The following is an 18232-nucleotide window of genomic DNA, read 5'->3' as shown; positions in this document are numbered from 1 at the left end:
ATTAGTACTAAATAATTGAATTAGACCAAAAAATTGAACTAATATTAAACCTAAAACTTTAAAGTGATGTCACTTTCATTACTCTCTCCCCTTTCTTCCTTAGGCATCAATGCTTTTTTATCTCTTCCATTCTCGGTAGTACCTTCACTGCCAGCCTTCCAGCTACAGCTCTCCGATTTTCCACCTTCGATGTACTCAGACTGATTAGTCGTGTTACCTCTCATATCGGACTCAGCAGAGCTATAAGTTTGTGAAGAAGGCTGCTTGTACATGTGGAGCTGGTGGTGCAAGGTATGGTTGTGTAACTGGTGGTGACCTTGTGCTTGTGGTGCAATTGCAGAATAGTATTCTTGGGGAACTTGGTAGTGTTGAGATTTAATGCAACCTTGGTGTGCAGATTGCAGACTTGGACTTGGTCTTTTTGTGTGGATTCTGTACTTCTGCATAATACATGGAGAAAAAAGTTATGCAAAAGGCATCAGTTCTAGTCTTACATGTTGTATTACTAGTGCAACTTATCTGAACATGCAGAGTTCAGTCCGGTAGATTTTGGGTATTTTTTTGCTGCTTGATACAGGTTTGATGTACATGTATCTAGAGAGTGTGGAGGATGGTGGGGTATTGTACCTGCAAATGGCTTTTAACTTCATCATTAGGTAAACCTTCAACCTTCATTAGTTCTCTAATTTGTTTTGGGGTAGCCACTGCAATCATTAGCCAAAAACATCACCCTCAGATGAACAAATAGGCCAAGATAAAGTTATACAAGTTCTGATTTCTTTACCTTGAGAACCACCTAACATCTGAAGAGCATTGACAAAGCGACGGTGCAAGTCAGGTGACCAACACCGCCTTGCTTTCCTGCGAGTCTGAAGACTTGTGGTTGAGGTGACACCAGTGTTAGTGCTAATGGTTTGTGGGTATTCAAATATTACTCTTTTCCCTCGCTCTATTGTCATCTCTGCAGTTAGTGCAGGATTTTCGCCCCTTGAACAGTTAGAAATTTTGTTATCGATACGTTCTGTCCATTTCTTATCTTCTGTCTCTTTATCAACTGATACTAGAGCTAATTCAGGAAGAGCTCCTATAGTGCAAGGACGTGAGTTTCTTTCTTTCGAGAAGGGAAGAAAGTCGGCACCATTGCCTGGCTTTCGACTACCAACAAAACCAATACTTTGAGTTTCTTCAGGAGATGCAGAGGGTATAGTTGGTTGTTTGGTATAGAAAGGAAGTCTAATATATGTTATGATTTAATTGCTACACATAAGATGCACAAGAAAACAAGAAATTACAGTAGAATATCTGGGATACCATTATCAAGAAGTTGCAGGCCAAGGGGAAGCTCGCGCTTGAAGGCATCGATCTTGTGACATTCTTCTTCGAGGCAGGAAAGTAAGTCTTCAAGCTTTTGAGCCTGGTCAGTTGTTACAGTAGTCTGCTGATCACCTCCATATGATTTGAGCAGCATGGAGGAACTGTCGTGGGGTTTGCAGTGAAAAGTTAGCTCTGAGCGGAAACTCATCATAACTAGATATGCATTGATTAGAGAAGGGAATAGAGTGATGGCAAGGTAGTACTTTGTGTTCAAATGATTCTTGAAAGATCGAGAAGAGCTGTGGTAGTTATATGTGTGTGGTGTGCTGAGAGAGAGAGGGAGGGAGGGAGGGGATAAAAGGCGCATAACATCTACAAAAACAACGAATATTGAACAAACACGTATTACAATAGATCAAATCGTAGTTTTCTACTTTCAAGTCATGAAAGTGAGAAAAGAACAGAAGAGAAGAAAAGATTTAGGCCCTGCTTCTGCTTCTGAGTTTTTAGCAGGGAAGGAAGTAAGTGATTGAGACGTAAAGTACTTTCATTTCAAAAATGGGATGAAAGTTTTGGACATAAGTATGTAAAATTTATATTCATCAGTTTTTGCTTTTGCTTTTCTTATTTTTAAAAACTCGGGAGCACAATTATGAATGAAAGTGAAACTATTTTACCTACTGTTATACCCAAAATTTGGCATTGGATTGACTCGGGTCAAACGTGGGCTAATTACAGTCAAACTCAGTATTGCGTTGTGAAAGTGAGGACGCGTCCAATATTGAGGACGCGCCTACTTGGGAAGGGATATGTTACGAGGCGAGAAGAGTGCATGTTCAAGTAAGGACGCGCCCAGGCGTTATGGATGCGTCAATAATTATGAAAGTGCTTGGCAGGTGAAATCTTATGGTGATGGATGCTTTAGGACGCGCCTACCTTAGCAAGGATGTGTCGTTGAAAGTGAAATGTTGTGCGTGATGGTTTAGAGGAGACGGCGCAAGTCTAATAAGGTTAAGGACGCGCCCTATATTCTAGGACGTGTCCTGTGACTTTACATGTTATAAGAAACGATTAAAGCAGGGTTGGATTTGTGGAGGTTAGGACGCGTCCTGTGTTTGATCTATATACTTTTTGATGTTGAATTCAGGACAAAGCTTGCATGGAGAGGAGCAATGGAGGTTATTTTTACTAATGTATTTGTTGCAGGTACTCTTTGAAAAATTCCCTCCTTGAGAGGGTCAAGGAGGGGGATGTCCGTGAAAAGCTTGAAGGCCTCCAGGGGTATGCCTGATGATTGAAGGCCTCCTCCTATATTCAACGGGTGTCCTCGTTGGGGATGTGGGGTTTACTTTGGTGTGTGCTTTGGGAGCTCTGTTCTTGTATTCAACGGGTGTCCTCGTTGGAGAACTTTGGAGTAATCCTGCACTTTGCACCCAAGAGCTTGGGATCACCTGTCCTGCTATCTGGTGGGTTATCCTCATTCGGGGGACAGGGATGCGTCTGGCATTTGGGGTGAACCGTGGCTATACCTGCGTTCGTAAATCAAGGGAGATAGCTGTAGCGGAGTGTTATCCTTGCGCAGGGAGATGCACTATCCGTGAAGTCCTGCGATTACGGACGAGCCTTGGGCCTTTGCGGTTGGGCCTCATAGTTGGACATTCCTAAAGTTAGCGGAAGATGGATATCAGATAGGCTTCTACTGGGCTTAGGAGTAAGAAGTCTAAACTCATTAGACTTCCTGTTCTACGAGAACTACGTCAGGCTTGATCCCTATATAAAGGGTACGTAGGCACATTGAGAGGGTAAGAAGTTGAGAGCTAATAAGAGAGCCACCACTTACTCTGATCAATCTGAGCCTAAAACAACCACAATCAATTACACACCGCTTAAGTTTCCGGCAAAGAGCCATCGTCACAGATCTTAGTTCCGGCGAGACACCTCAATCTTTGTTGTTACCAGATTCCTCCGTCAACAAATTGGCGCTAGAAGGAGGGGCTGCTAACTAAGGTCACAATCTTAGGAGGAAAAGATGTCTTACAATCGTGATGGAAGTTCTTATGATGGAAGTGACAGCAGGTCTGAAGGAGAAGGCGGGGGGCATTATACTCGCCATGAACCTTACGTTCCCAGAAACATGGCGGATCCACCAAGGGCTCCGGATGTAGGGGGGACACCTCCAGTTCTCATCAGCAACGCTGATATATTGGAGCAATTATATCGCATGGGGGATACTCTTAACAGCTTTAACTCAAGATTAAACACGGTGGAGCGTCGAAAGACGAGGAGAGGTCGCCGTTTCCCCCGTCATGGTCATGCCTTGGGGAAAGCCCCTATAGTTGAAGGAGATACCCAAGGGAGCCGGGAAAACCCGCGAATCACTCCACGATGTTTGAAATATTCGGATGATGTAGAACCTATTGTGGAGCTTGTGGATGAGGACACTGAAGGCAGAGAAAGGCCACGCCTAGGCAACCAGGTAGTACCACACCCGCATAGGTCCGGGCGTACGATGGACGAGCGTCGTCGTGCGGAGGACACTCAAAACCAAGACGAGGGAGGAAGGGATCTTTCAGCCTTGAAAAGGAGGCTTGGCATAAGGTTGGAGGACGACGATTTGAGGATGTTGCTGGTAGAATGGCAAAAGGAAGGAAACGCCGGAGAAGCGAGGCCCCGTGATACGACGCGTGTGCCCCCCGCATTCCAAAGGGATGACGGGATGCGGCACCGCAAGCACGAGCGTGCCCCTCCGCGAGGAAGGTCCGGGAATTTCTACCGGGGATATCAGAGGAATGGACGAGGAAGAATGGGATATCAATACGGAAGAGCCCCTTACAATGGTAGGAGAGGTGGAGCGCACTCCGCTGGAGAAGCCCCCGCCGTTATTCCCGTAGCTTCCCACAGTGTTACTGGTAATGGGTCTGGGGCGCGTCCTCATGACCATGATGACAGGCGAATTCAAATAAGAATGCAGAACAATGATGAAATTCCGAGACGCGGTCAAGATGAACCTCGTGCACGGGAAAATATTCAGGACCAAAATGGTAATGCGCCACCGCCGCAGCCTCAGGGCGAAGGGCGGCGAGATCCTCCGCCACACCCGGGGGGTAATCAAGAGGAATTTCAGCAAGTCGCAGAACAACCCCAGCAGCCTAATGTTCAGACCATTCCTGGGGTGGGGACATTTAATGTGAACGACCTTAAGAGGTTGCTCAACCATCTTGAGGGGGGAAGAGTGACAGCGACTGCGCAAGCTCCTTCTCCTTTTGCTGTTGTTGTGAGGGAGGCGCAATTGCCCGCGGGATACCGGAACACAACCAATGACTTGCGTTTCCACGGGAACTCTGACCCTGTGGAATTCTTGGGGCGTTTTAACATTGAAATGGATGTATATCAAGTACCTGATTTGGCTCGATGCCGTCTCTTGGCAGCCACTTTCAGAGAAGGCGCTCAGCAGTGGTTCCAAAAACTTGGTCCAGGTGTAATTACATCCTGGGAACAGATGAAAACTTTATTTTTGACACAATTCCAAGCCGCGGTGAAGTACACACCACCTGTTACCACGCTGGCTAATGTGAAACAAAAGGAAGGAGAAAGTTTGACTTCGTATTTCAAGAGGTTTAACGCAGAATCTACTTTGGTGAGGGGTGCAACTGATGAAACGTTGAAAATATTGCTTATAGCTGGGTTGCGTGTGGGGACGGATTTCTGGAAGCACCTACAAGGGAAGGACCCAGTATCGTGGCTGATGTACTTGCGCAGGCGGAGTCGTTCAAAGCAATCGAGCAGTCGCTTGCAGAAACAAAAAAGAATGACAATACCTATAACTCCAAGGGGCGATCCAAGAGAAGGGACAGATCCGTAAGCCCGAATTATCGGCGAAATGCCAGAAGCCCTAACAGGGTAAATGCTGTGAGCTCGCGAAGGGAATGGAGCCCACCATCGAACTACGAGAGAAGAGTCAGCAATTATACACCGCTGGCAGCGTCCATTGATCATATCTTCGAGGTAAATAAGGATAGGGGAATCTTCAAGAAGCCCGACCGTCTAACATCATGGCAAAGCAGAGATAAAAAGAAGTATTGTGACTACCATGAGTCTACTGGCCATGACACCCACGAGTGTCGTCACCTGCGGGATGAGATTGAGGAATTGATCAAGGCTGGACACCTGGGAGAATGGATTGACAAGGTGAAGCGACGTAGGGGGCTTGATGACAAGGGTAAAGATGAAAGACAGCCCCCGCGGGCGGAGGATGTTGAGAAAACGGCAGAGGTCAAGTTTCAGAGGGCCGGCAGTATTAGGGCAATTTTTGGAGGACACCCTTTCGTTGGTGATAGTAATCGAGCACTGGAAAGAAACGCGAGAGAAGCGAGACATCCACCGCTCACCAACATCCACAGCTTGGAAGACAGACCCCCGAAGGTCTTTAAGGGGGAGTCCGCTGATATTACGTTCAAGGAAAAAGAATCTAGGTTGGTGCATCATCCTCACAACGATGCGCTGGTGATTACCATGCTTGTTGGGGCAATGAACGTACATCGAGTCTTCTTGGATAATGGGAGTTCTACAAACATCTTGTACTACAACACCTACAAAAAGCTGGGGTTCCCAGATAGCGACATGTATTTCAAAGATGCACACGTCTATGGCTTTACTGGGGAAGCCGTGAGAGTTATGGGTTCGGTCAGGCTTCCCGTCACGCTCGGGGAAGGAGCTTTGTCGGTTACTTAAATGATAGATTTCAAGGTGCTAGATCAGGATTCCGCGCACAATGTGCTGGTCGGCAGACCTTGGTTGCGAGCGTTCAGGGTGATAACATCGATACACCACTTGATGATAAAATTCCCAACGCCAAACGGAGTTGGCAGTCTGAGAGGGTCACAGTATGAGTCACGCGACTGCTATCACAAGGCTGTCAATGAATTCCGCAGAAGAAGGTATGAAGGGAAAGGTCTCCCATTTGAAGATATAGAAGATATTCTTACAAAACCAAGTGGAGAGGTCCATGCCCACTATTTTGTTGAAAGCCCCGGAAAGGAAGAAACCAATACCTCTGGAAACTCTTTTTTGACGCAGGGACGTGTTTCGGAAATCCGTAACGTAGAAGAAGTGGTGGTGAGTCATACAGAGAAAATCATACAGAAAGAGGTTAACGGGGAAAAGTTGGAAGGAAGAAGTGAGATTTTGCAAGATCTCGGCAATAACTTCAAGGTTGATGCTCCTCAAAAGAAGGATGCGCCCTTGAATGAAGTTGAGGTTGATGCTCCTCCAAACGAGGACGCGCCCTCTTCAGCTGCGTTGCACAAAGATACGTCCCGTCTGGAGGTGGATGCTCCCACTCAAGAGGACGCTCCCTCAAATACAAAAATGGAAGTTGAAGACCCCCGAGACTTTGATTTCGATTTGGATCCCAGGATCCCTATGCCCGCCCAAAAAACGGGACCAGCCGAAGACACAATATCCATACCGGTTGATAGAAGTGACCCAAGCAAGGTTTTGAAAGTGGGGTCCCAGTTAGCTGATGAAATGAGAAGAAGTCTTGCCCGCTTCCTAATTGCAAATCTTGATGTTTTTGTATGGAGTCATTCAGATATGATAGGAATCGACCCAGAAGTAATGTGTCACCGTTTGAATATCCTTCCGAATTGTAAGGGCATGCGTCAGAAACGCCGCCCGGTAAGTGGAGAAAGGGCAATAGCATTAAAAGAAGAAGTGGACCGGTTGTTGGAGGTGGGGCTAATCAAAGAATCCTTCTACCCCGAATGGCTTGCAAATCCGGTACTGGTGAAGAAACCAAATGGGAAGTGGAGGACATGTGTGGATTTCACGGATCTCAATAAGGCCTGTCCAAAGGATAGCTTCCCGCTGCCAAGAATCGATCAGTTGGTTGACGAGACGGCGGGGCATGCGTTGTTGAGTTTTATGGATGCATACTCCGGTTACAATCAAATTCCGATGTATGGCCCCGATCAAGAACATACATCCTTTATTACGGACAGGGGGTTATACTGTTACATAGGAATGTCGTTTGGTTTGATTAATGCTGGCGCAACCTACCAGCGGTTGGTAAACATGATGTTCAAAGATCAAATCGGGAGAACTATGGAAGTGTATGTGGATGATATGCTGGTGAAATCTGAGGTGACGAGTGACCACATCAAGCACCTGATGGAGATGTTTAATATTCTGAGGAGGTTTCGTATGAAATTAAATCCGCAAAAATGTGTGTTCGGCGTGGAGTCGGGCAAGTTTCTCGGGTTCATTGTCAACCACAGGGGAATTGAGGCCAACCCCGCAAAGATCAAGGCATTATTGGATATGAAGTCGCCCACCAATGTGAAACAAGTACAGAGTTTGACTGGGAGAATCGCCGCGTTAAATCGATTTGTTTTCAAGTCGTCTGATAGATGCAAGGAGTTTTTCAAGGCGATTAAATTAGCTGGGAAAGACTTTGTATGGACGTCAGAATGTGAAGAGGCTTTCAAAAGAATCAAGGAGCAACTGGGACATCCTCCCATGTTGTCAAAGCCGTTGGATGGGGAAAATCTAATACTGTACCTCGCAGTGTCTGAATATTCGATCAGTGCAGTTCTGGTAAGAGAGGAAGATGGGCAGCAATCACCAGTGTACTATGTGAGTAAGCGGTTACACGACGCTTAAACTCGCTACACAAATATGGAGAAACTGGTTTACGCCCTAATTCTTGCGTCAAGAAAATTACGGCCGTATTTTCAAGCCCATAGAGTTGAAGTTCGTACAGCGTACCCACTGCGACAGGTCCTGCACAAACCAGAGTCATCAGGCAGAATGCTGAAATGGGCTGTGGAGTTGGGACAGTTTGATTTGGAATATGTGCCTCGAACAGCGATAAAAGGGCAAGTCTTAGCCGATTTCTTGTTGGAATTTGATTCTGAAATTGATGATAAAGCTTTGGTAATACTACATCCACCTCATGCCGAGGAGTCTTTGGAAAAGTTTCCGCATCCTTGGTGGATCTTGCATGTGGATGGGGCGGTTAACAATGGAGGAGCAGGTGCGGGTATAGTACTTGTGTCTCCAGAAGGTCACCACCTGATGAGCGTAATTCATTTCAAGTTTTATGCAACTAATAATGATGCGGAGTACGAGGCACTGATTAATGGCCTGAAAATCGCTTTGGAAATGGGGGTGCGAAACTTAATTGCAAGAATTGACTCAGAGTTGGTAGTGAATCAGGTGAATGGGGGCTTTCAAGCGAGAGGCCCGCGAACAGAATTATACTTGAGATGTACACAGCGCCTGATTGGAATGTTCAAAGAAGTTAGATTGGAATGCGTTCCGCGGGAGAAAAACAGTAATGCGGATGCTCTGGCAAAAATGTGGTCGCAACAAGAGGCTGTATTGTTAGGATCTATCCCTCTTGAAATCCAGGAGGTTCCTAGTATCCCAGAGATAGAAACTATGCAAGTGGATGAGGCTCCCAAGGAAACATGGATGACGCCCATTCTAGCTTACATTCGCAAGGGAACACTCCCCGAAGATAAGTTTATGGCTCGTCGACTTCGTTATCAAGCCGCAAGATATGTGATATACGATGAAGTCCTATACAAGAGAGGGTTCAACCAACCTCTGCTCAGGTGTGTCGAAGAAGAAGAAGGAAATTATATCCTAAGAGAGGTGCATGAAGGAATCTGTGGCAATCACTCGGGGGGTAACTCGTTGGCAATGAAAGTGTTGCGACAAGGGTATTATTGGCCCACAATGAGAGAAGATGCTACAAATTTCGTCAAGGCATGTGATCGCTGCCAGCGCTTTGCAAACTACTCGTCTATGTCGGCTACACTCCTGACGCTTATGGCAAGCCCATGGCCGTTCGCCATGTGGGGAATTGATCTTATCGGAGAATTGCCGAAAGCGAAAGGAGACGTCAAGTATGCAGTGGTTGCGGTCGATTACTTTACTAAATGGGCGGAAGCTATGCCACTGGCTACTATCACCGCAAGAAAATCAGGGATTTCGTTTTCAACTCAATTGTATGCAGGTTTGGAATCCCTTACAAGCTTGTTTCCGACAATGGAAAGCAGTTTGATAGCAAGGAGTTGCGATAATTATGTGAGGAATTGAAAATCAAGAAGGAGTTTGCAGCGGTTTATCATCCTCAAAGTAATGGACAAACAGAAGTTGTTAACAAGATAATAAAACATACCCTCAAAACCAAGCTGGAGGAACGTAAAGGGAATTGGCCTGAAGAACTCCCGAAGGTGATGTGGTCATATAACACTACGCCACGATCTACTACGGGAGAAACGCCGTTTATGCTGACTTACGGCTATGAAGCTATGGTCCCCGTGGAAGTCGGATCGGGATCACTTCGCAGAGATTGTTATAGGAAAGAAGATGCTGAGATTAATCAAAGGCTTCATTTAGATCTATTAGAGGAGACGAGGGAAAATTCTCAGCTAAGGCTAGCGGCGTATCAGCAACGCGCCGCAAGGTATTATAACAAGAAGGTAAAGGGACAATTGCTGAAGGTGGGAGATTTGGTACTTAGGAAAGTGATGCCCAATACAAAGAACCCCCAACATGGAGTGTTTGGAGCTAATTGGGAAGGACCGTACAGAATAAAGTCTATCCTGTGGAAGGGGACTTATCACCTTGAAGATATGGACGGGAAGCTAGTTCCGCGAGCTTGGAATGCGGAACATCTCCGAAAGTATTACCAGTAAGGTGTGGCTTTGGCCCCTTGCATATTTCTTTTATCATTTTGGTTTATGCCCAGTTTATAGGTTAGAATTAAATAAATTCCTCCTAGCCTAGGGGGGTAGTGCATGTACTACTTACCTTGGGACTAGTTGAAGGGTCATTTTTTAGAAATAATTTCCCCACAGAGCATAGTATCCGTGGGACTGGTGCACTTTTGACATCAGAGCGCATTATAAATAAAATTTTGAAACTTTCCTAAGGGATATTTGCTCAGTTTGCTTGGTCTCATGACGCGTCCTAAATGTAGGACGCGCCCTAAGTTAGGGTTTTATATAAATGAAACTCAAGAAAAAATGTACTATTTTAGAGGACGCGCTCAAGTTATCTTGGTTGATGCTCCTTTAGACTGGATGTTACTGTGATATTGACAACATAAGTAAAAAAAGAAAAAGTGCTTGTCAAAGACGCGTCCTGCGTGAAGGATGATTTTTTTTGGATCAAAGGTGAGGCGCGTCTTGATTGATAGTTTTATGTGGATGTTAACTGAAGTAGTGGCTGCTAAAAGGGACAATAGAACTTGAGTAAAAATGTAACTAGGAAGTGTACTATTTCCAAGGACGCGCCCAAGTAATATTGGTTGATGCTCTTAATTTAAAAATAAAAGCAAGTCCCTACCATAAAATATTCCTAAGAGAACATTAAGGCATGATAAACAGTTAGGACGCGCCCCATCGTGCCTTGTGCATTGGTTAAACACACAAGTACAATGTATTGTCGTGCTCATGCACTTTCCAAAATAAACAAAGACGCGTCCAACTAGAGAGGACGCGCCCACAATGGATATTTGCTTGAAAGGAGTAAAAATGATAAATTAGTCAAAGGCGACGCGCCCTAAACACCAGGCGCGCCCATGTAAATGATTGAGAAAGAAAAAAAAAATGCAAGTGAATGTCAAAAATAGTCTTTACAACTTGCAAGGCTTCAAGGGGCCCGCACCCTTAAATAGTTCAAATACATAAAAGATAAAGGACGCGTCCTAAGTAGGAGGCGCGTCCTGTGTCTTGTCTTGGCCTTCTGCAGGGGGAGGCTGAGTCTGAAGTGGGGCAGGATCAGGGGACGCGTCCTCTACTTCTAAGCCCAGAAAAATCCTCTTGTTCTTGATGGATTCTGCGGCCCTGACCCTGAAATCATTTACCCATATCTGGGTATCTGCATCAAACTTTGAGAATGTATACTCTGGATCGTTGGCAATGAACCCAGAGCACCATTCTTCAAATCCAGCCTGGAAGCCGTGCTGATAAACTAGTTTTTTCTCCTCTGTCCATCCATGCAGCCTATCATCATTCAGGGTGTCAAGCTCCAGCTATATGGTGGAATTCAGGGCGATAACGCTGTCCATTTGCTTCTCCATTGCGGAGACATTGCCTTCCTACACAGCTTTTTCCATCTCCAGACGCGTCCTCTCCCCCTCCAGGCGTCTGATTTCAGCATCTTTTTCTTGGGTAAGCAGGGCAATGTGTTTTTCCAGAGATTTGACCTTGTCTTCGGCCTGGCTCTTTGCAGTGTCTGTAACAGCAAGACGCACCCTAAGCCTGGCAGCCATGTTAGCGCTCTGCCTGGCATGCAGGTGAAGCTCGGCTGCAGCCTTGACCATGGCCTCCTCCGTTTGCTGCTCCGTTCTGAAAGTCCAACCTCTGACTTCATCCTCTGTGAAATTTCCAACAGAGGACGCGCCTAGGTATCTGAGAACGAAAGACTGGTCATCAGGGACAGTCTTTTGACGCTTTGAGGGCGCGTCCTCCATGCTTTCAGGAATGTCTAGCACAGTGGTGTCGATTATCTTGGGAGGAGGAGAAGGAGTTGCAATAGGAGTTGGGGTTTTTGCCTTTGGATCGACCTTTGTAGGAGTCTGTTTCCTTGCCCTTAGTTTTTTGGAGGCCCCAATTGCGAATCCTTTGGGGAGTGAGGCCATATCTGTAATAGAAACAGGAAAAGATATTAGTTAAAGGCTCTAAGACGCGTCCAGGGAGCAAGACGCGCCCATGTTGTGATACAGAATTCTACATGCATGGTAGATTAAAAGTAAGAAGGTACATGAAAAGATGGTAACCAAAATGAGTAAATGCATAAAGGTATAATCAGGAAAATGAAAGATATGAGTAGTGCATATATGCAAAGAATGACGCACCCTACACATATGGCGCGCCCTTTCTAGAGACATGTTGATGGTGACAGGTTATGGAAAAACTTGAGCTGTAGGAATATAAAACAAGAAGGACGCGTCATGTGGAAAAACGCGCCCTTAGCAGATGTATGTGCGTGAAACACCTTCGATTCTTATGTAAGTTAACATTTTTTGAATGGGGAGCTAATTTTTGTAGCTGTGGACGCGTCCAAAATTTATGACGCGTCCTCCCTCACTTAAACTTACCTTGTTCTAAGTTGAATTGCTTACTAATGTCAATCTTGACCACTTCTGCGGCACTGAGGCCCCTGGTTTTTTCTGAAGTTGTGAGAACAGGTTTGCCGTTATGAAATTCACGGAACTTGCAAACAGAGCCAACCCGGGGTGATAACGCGCCCACTAGCTTGAGGTTGTTTTCTGTAATCATGTCTTTGAGGTTAAAATGCTTCTCTGCATACTGGAGAACCTTGTCTGTTTTCTTTTTCTTTTTTCCCTGATAGTTCTTTCTAGACTCTTTTGTCTAGAGATAAAGGATGGTAAGAATTTGTTAAAGAAAGAAGGGAGGACGCGCCATACCAAGAGGGCGCGTCCTGTATATGAAAACATGTTTTTGAGTTACTTACTTGGTTCTAGGTTGAAACGAACACGAGATCTCTTGACGTCATAGATATAAAAGAAGGGTTCTTTCCAATCCCTTTCATGGCTGATCTTGCCTTCATTAAATCCTTTGTTGTTCAGCCACTTATTGACAACGAAGAAGTGATAACCAGGAATTGATTTTCTTATGCTGAAAAAGAAGCTGAATTCCTTCATAGAGGGCGCGCCCAGCCTGAGGTTGTGATACATCATGTACAAAGCCCAAGCCAGTTTGTATGAGTTTGGAGACAACTGGATCGGAGCGACGTCATACCACTTCAGGATCTTCTTAATGTATGGGTGCAAGGGCGCGCCCACGCCTAAGGAAATCAGTTTTGGAGTAAGCACCATTCGGGGAATCCTTTGATTTCCAATGTTAAAAACATGTGGCCTCATGGTTCGAAGAGGGCGCGCCCAGATGCCTTCCATGTCGTAGTATTTCATGTGCCACTGGATTTCTAGGTCAGATGCAGTAGAATCAAGAGCTACACATGCCAGCTTACCCTCTCTTTTCCTTCTGGCATTCTTTTCTGCTTCAGTAAGGGTACCGAACCTTGCCCAGTCACAATCTATTTCTACGTCTAAAGGTTCCCAATGCTCTAGGGTAGGATCAGACTTTTGAGGAGATACGGGATACGTCTCAGGGTCAGGAATCCTTCTTTCAAATTCACTTACACTGTGTGGGGACGCGTCCCCAGAAGGAGCCGCGCCCTGGGAAGATGACGCGTCCTGCGTGTTTGACGCGTCCATATCAGAAATGGCCATTCCTTGAGGTTTTTGGCTTGTAGAAGGGATAATTTCGTCGTCCGTCCAATCTTCGATGGCGGCCCTTGTATGGAGAGTTGGAGTTCTTTGCCTTTTGACTCCCTTCTTTTCCATTCTTGAAATTATGGGAACATGGTCCATAGAGTCGGAGGTGGAATCAGACATTATAGAGTTTTTTTATTTAAGGGAACGAAAGACGCGTCTTTCTGCTCTAAGGAAGGAGTTTGTCCTGTGGATGTTGGGAAAGTCGGGTTTAAAAGCTATCAGATGTGGGGAGTAGATTCCGAGGCGTTTGTTGAGGGCTTTGAATGGATGAAATGGTGAGAAGGAGGACGCGTCCTCCAGCTGCAAAAGAATGAATAAAAATTTGAGGACGCGTCCATTTATAAAAAAAAAAGAAGAAAAGAAAAAGAAAGATGGAAGTAGGATATTGGAAGGGCGCGTCCTGAAAATCTACCGCAGGGGGGTGTGCTACAAATGACGCGTCCTAATAAACCTTTGGCCCTATATTACCTTTGTTTGGAACAGCTTAAACATGTCTTAAATTAGGAGATACAGGACGCGCCCTATCGGGAAGACGCGTCTAACATGATTACAATCGTGGAAGGTTAATCGACTGTTAACAATTTGGGGGAAATATGATGAAATCCTAGAAACATGTAGTTGGGAGATCAGGGAAGCAAAACATGTTATAGTTACAGATATATACACATATACATACAAGGAGAGCTAAGAATGGTGCATGGAAACTCGAAGCATATGAACGGGTTTTTGCTCATTAAACTCGATTTACTTAATTAAATAAGAAAGTAAAGGAAGATTTGTATACCTTATGAGTTGGCGGTTGGATTGAGCTAAAGAAATAGGGAAATGGCTGGATAGATCACCGGAATTTGGACCTCGAAACTCCTGCTTGAAAAGATGACAATGGCAGTTGTGTGAGAGAGAAAAAGAGATGGTGGTGGTGGTATGGTGCAACTAGGGAATTTATAGAAGAAGGTCGACTCTAAGGACGACAGCTGTACACCACATGCAGAAGTTGAAAGTAAGACGCGTCTTTTTGTCATGACGCGTCCACATATTTTGAGCCAAATTTCGCTTGGAAAGAAATTCCAATTTTGTTTTTAACTGCAAATGGAATTTGGGGGGTAGTTGTTATACCCAAAATTTGGCATTGGATTGACTCGGGTCAAACGCGGGCTAATTACAGTCAAACTCAGTATTGCGTTGTGAAAGTGAGGACGCGTCCAAGTATTGAGGACGCGCCTACTTGGGAAGGGATATGTTACGAGGCGAGAAGAGTGCATGTTCAAGTAAGGACGCGCCCAGGCGTTATGGATGCGTCAATAATTATGAAAGTGCTTGTCAGGTGAAATCTTATGGTGATGGATGCTTTAGGACGCGCCTACCTTAGCAAGGATGTGTCGTTGAAAGTGAAATATTGTGCGTGATGGTTTAGAGGAGATGGCGCAAGTCTAATAAGGTTAAGGACGCGCCCTATATTCTAGGACGTGTCCTGTGACTTTACATGTTATAAGAAACGATTAAAGCAGGGTTGGATTTGTGGAGGTTAGGACGCGTCCAGTTGGTTAGGACGCGTCCTGTGTTTGATCTATATACTTTTTGATGTTGAATTCAGGACAAAGCTTGCATGGAGAGGAGCAATGGAGGTTATTTTTACTAATGTATTTGTTGCAGGTACTCTTTGAAGAATTCCCTCCTTGAGACGGTCAAGGAGGGGGATGTCCGTGAAAAGCTTGAAGGCCTCCAGGGGTATGCCTGATGATTGAAGGCCTCCTCCTGTATTCAACGGGTGTCCTCGTTGGGGATGTGGGGTTTACTTTGGTGTGTGCTTTGGGAGCTCTGTTCTTGTATTCAACGGGTGTCCTCGTTGGAGAACTTTGGAGTAATCCTGCACTTTGCACCCAAGAGCTTGGGATCACCTGTCCTGCTATCTGGTGGGTTATCCTCATTCGGGGCACAGAGATGCGTCTGGCATTTGGGGTGAACCGTGGCTATACCTGCGTTCGTAAATCAAGGGAGATAGCTGTAGCGGAGTGTTATCCTTGCGCAGGGAGATGCACTATCCGTGAAGTCCTGCGATTACGGACGAGCCTTGGGCCTTTGCGGTTGGGCCTAATAGTTGGACATTCCTAAAGTTAGCGGAAGATGGATATCGGATAGGCTTCTACTGGGCTTAGGAGTAAGAAGTCTAAACTCATTAGACTTCCTGTTCTACGAGAACTACGTCAGGCTTGATCCCTATATAAAGGGTACGTAGGCACATTGAGAGGGTAAGAAGTTGAGAGCTGATAAGAGAGCCACCACTTACTCTGATCAATCTCAGCCTAAAACAACCACAATCAATTACACACCGCTTAAGTTTCCGGTAAAGAGCCATCGTCACAGATCTTAGTTCCGGCGAGACACCTCAATCTTTGTTGTTACCAGATTTCTCCGTCAACACCTACCTTACACTTGCTTTCCACCCTTTTTAAAACTCGGGAACAAGGTGTTAATCTAAAAGCCATGATACGATTAATTCAAAAGTATAATGTATGCCTTTTAAGAAAGGAATATCTAAAGCTTATTTCACAGACTCGAGATTCAAGGGGAACATACAAAGTCACAAAGCCAAAAAAGTAAAAGAGCACAAAAATAAAACAACCTCCTTTCTTGTTCTAACACTGCATGTTTTCAGTTTTTATCTTGGGAGAGAATTGGGTTGGAAGCTTTGGAAGGTAAGAAGATTCACTCTAAACCAGTTCTTTTTCACTGCTTCCCAAGCCAAAAAGAGTTCAGATCTCAGTCATGATCCATTTCTGCGACCAAATAAAAGTTGTGTTTGTTGCTGTTAAGTTACCAGTTTTCCTAAAACCTTGAGGTGTTAGGAATTGGGTTTACCGGGATCATATCTCATATTTTAACAGTTGCATCGATATCCTTGTTCATCATTGGTTTTGAAATGAAACTCCGGAGATAGCAAAATTTCATGTGAAATTCAAAACACTAGATAATAGTAACTTAGTTTTTAAAGAGGTGTCACTTTGTTTTCTGGCAGGTATGCTGATTGCTGAGTAATAAAAACATCATTGTAAGATATGCTGTAACAATCGTCCGTGGATCGAGATAATTTGTTTTTAATGTAACAGGGGATGGAGGGGAATATTGGCTTTCCGTATTAGGAAACTGAGGATCAGACTTAGAGTTCAAGCTAGGCTCCGGCCTTTGCCTTTCTTTTCTTAGATTCCGGAAACAACGATGGAGATTGCATAGATCTCTGGTATCACCATGCTACATGTTCAATTAATTTTCAAGTTATTGCCTAAAATTTTGTAACGAAGCTACAACGGTGGAATAACATCAAGATGATGTATCGAAGAACTTGGTTATATTAGAGTCATAACGAAGCTTATAACCGTGTTATAACATCAAAGTGATGTATCAAAGAACTTGGTTATATCGAAGCCAATAGAACCTCAAGTAGTGCCCGGGATCATAAAATCAATGGAAAACGGAAATGCAACTCGAAAAGATTACAAATTGAAAGGAAATATAAATGCAAACTAACAAAAGGGTAAAAATCGGGAATCAGAGTCAATCACTTTGTGTTACAGTATGTTGTAAAAAGGATCAATTAACCGGCATTATGCTGGGTATTACTTTGTGGTACACTATGTTGTAAAAAGCGAGAATCAGAGTCAATCACCGTGCTACCATATAAATTCCTCTGAGTAAAACACTGATTAAAACTAACTGAATGATCACTTAGAGTACTAATTTAATGATGGCGGAGTAATTATGGTATGATAGTGATAGGCGGCTCTCCAGTTCCAACGGTATCCTCAATCAACCTGACAACATCGAGCATCGCGGGCCGTTGATTAGGCACGGTGGCGACACAAGTCATGGCTATCTGCAGCAGCTGTCCCATCTCTTCCTCGACATCCTCGTATCTCAGTAACTCCGTATCAAACACTTCTGCAGCCCAGTTTTCTTTACCTACCGACTGCACCCACCTAGGCAAATCGATTCCTTCTTCCCCTGTTGATGTCTGCTGACACGGAGATTTCCCCGTTATCAGCTCCAACAGGAGTACTCCGAAGCTGTACACGTCCGACTTCAATGTGGCTTTTCGAGGTTCAAGGACTTCGGGTGCACGGTACCCTCCTGCTCTGTGGTGATCAGGGTAATTTGAGTCGTCGGACAAGAATGTGCTGAGTCCATAGTCGATGATTGTGGCTTCAGGGGCTTCGTCGTTACTGAGAAGAATGTTGGAGGATTTTAAGTTCCCATGTACTATCTTCCCGAAAGAGTGTAGATGAGCCAGCCCCCTTGCTGCACTTGTTGCGATTCTTACACGGGTTTCCCAGTTTGGTGGTGAATTGCTACCTGTAACAAAGATAGGCCATCACCAGTTATGTAACAATACAAGCTTGTCATGAATTCCCTTATCTTTGTAACTAATTAGCTAGGAGAGTGAATTATTTAAGAACAAGCATGCAATGAAGAATGTGGTCCGTTCAGAGGGCAAGTGATTATTGCAGCATATCATACTGCGAAAATTAACACAGCACGTGTATAGGAGACTTTTTAATGTGCATACGTGGAACGCATAGGCCCATCTTTACACGTGTTACAAAAATTTTT

At 44.8% G+C, this 18232-nt stretch overlaps 2 protein-coding genes across 2 annotated transcripts in view; both read right to left on the bottom strand.

Moving 5' to 3' along the window:
- Nucleotides 1–17: 17 nt before the first annotated feature.
- Nucleotides 18–1522, bottom strand: LOC141700023 (myb family transcription factor EFM-like). The gene is made up of 4 exons (XM_074503796.1): nt 1293–1522; nt 785–1233; nt 628–704; nt 18–440 (listed from the first exon to the last, which is right to left on the bottom strand). The coding sequence occupies exons 1-4, from the start codon at nt 1520–1522 to the stop codon at nt 51–53; spliced, it is 1146 nt and encodes a 381-aa protein (XP_074359897.1). The 3' UTR covers nt 18–50.
- Nucleotides 1523–17262: 15740 nt separating this feature from the next.
- Nucleotides 17263–18232, bottom strand: part of LOC141700022 (putative inactive receptor kinase At2g26730) — a 2333-nt gene continuing 1363 nt past the window's right edge. The window contains exon 2 of the mRNA XM_074503795.1: nt 17263–17974. Coding sequence (XP_074359896.1) covers nt 17382–17974 — 593 coding nt within the window. The 3' untranslated portion in view covers nt 17263–17381. The remainder of the gene's footprint in view (nt 17975–18232) is intronic.

Source organism: Apium graveolens, unplaced genomic scaffold, assembly GCF_009905375.1.
Source record: "Apium graveolens cultivar Ventura unplaced genomic scaffold, ASM990537v1 ctg1633, whole genome shotgun sequence".
Classification (NCBI taxonomy): Eukaryota; Viridiplantae; Streptophyta; class Magnoliopsida; order Apiales; family Apiaceae; genus Apium; species Apium graveolens.
Note: the sequence above shows the minus strand (reverse complement) of the source record. Positions and strands in the feature narration are given on the sequence as shown.

What these genes read in the sequence shown, in the direction of transcription:
- LOC141700023 (XM_074503796.1), bottom strand. Translation starts at nt 1,522, where the DNA reads ATGAGTTTCCGCTCAGAGCTAACTTTTCACTGCAAACCCCACGACAGT. An exon ending in GATGTTAGGTGGTTCTCAAG is followed by an intron (nt 705 to 784) that starts GTAAAGAAATCA and finishes TAATGATTGCAG; the next exon opens with TGGCTACCCCAAAACAAATT. An exon ending in AAGTTAAAAGCCATTTGCAG is followed by an intron (nt 441 to 627) that starts GTACAATACCCC and finishes TGTATTATGCAG; the next exon opens with AAGTACAGAATCCACACAAA.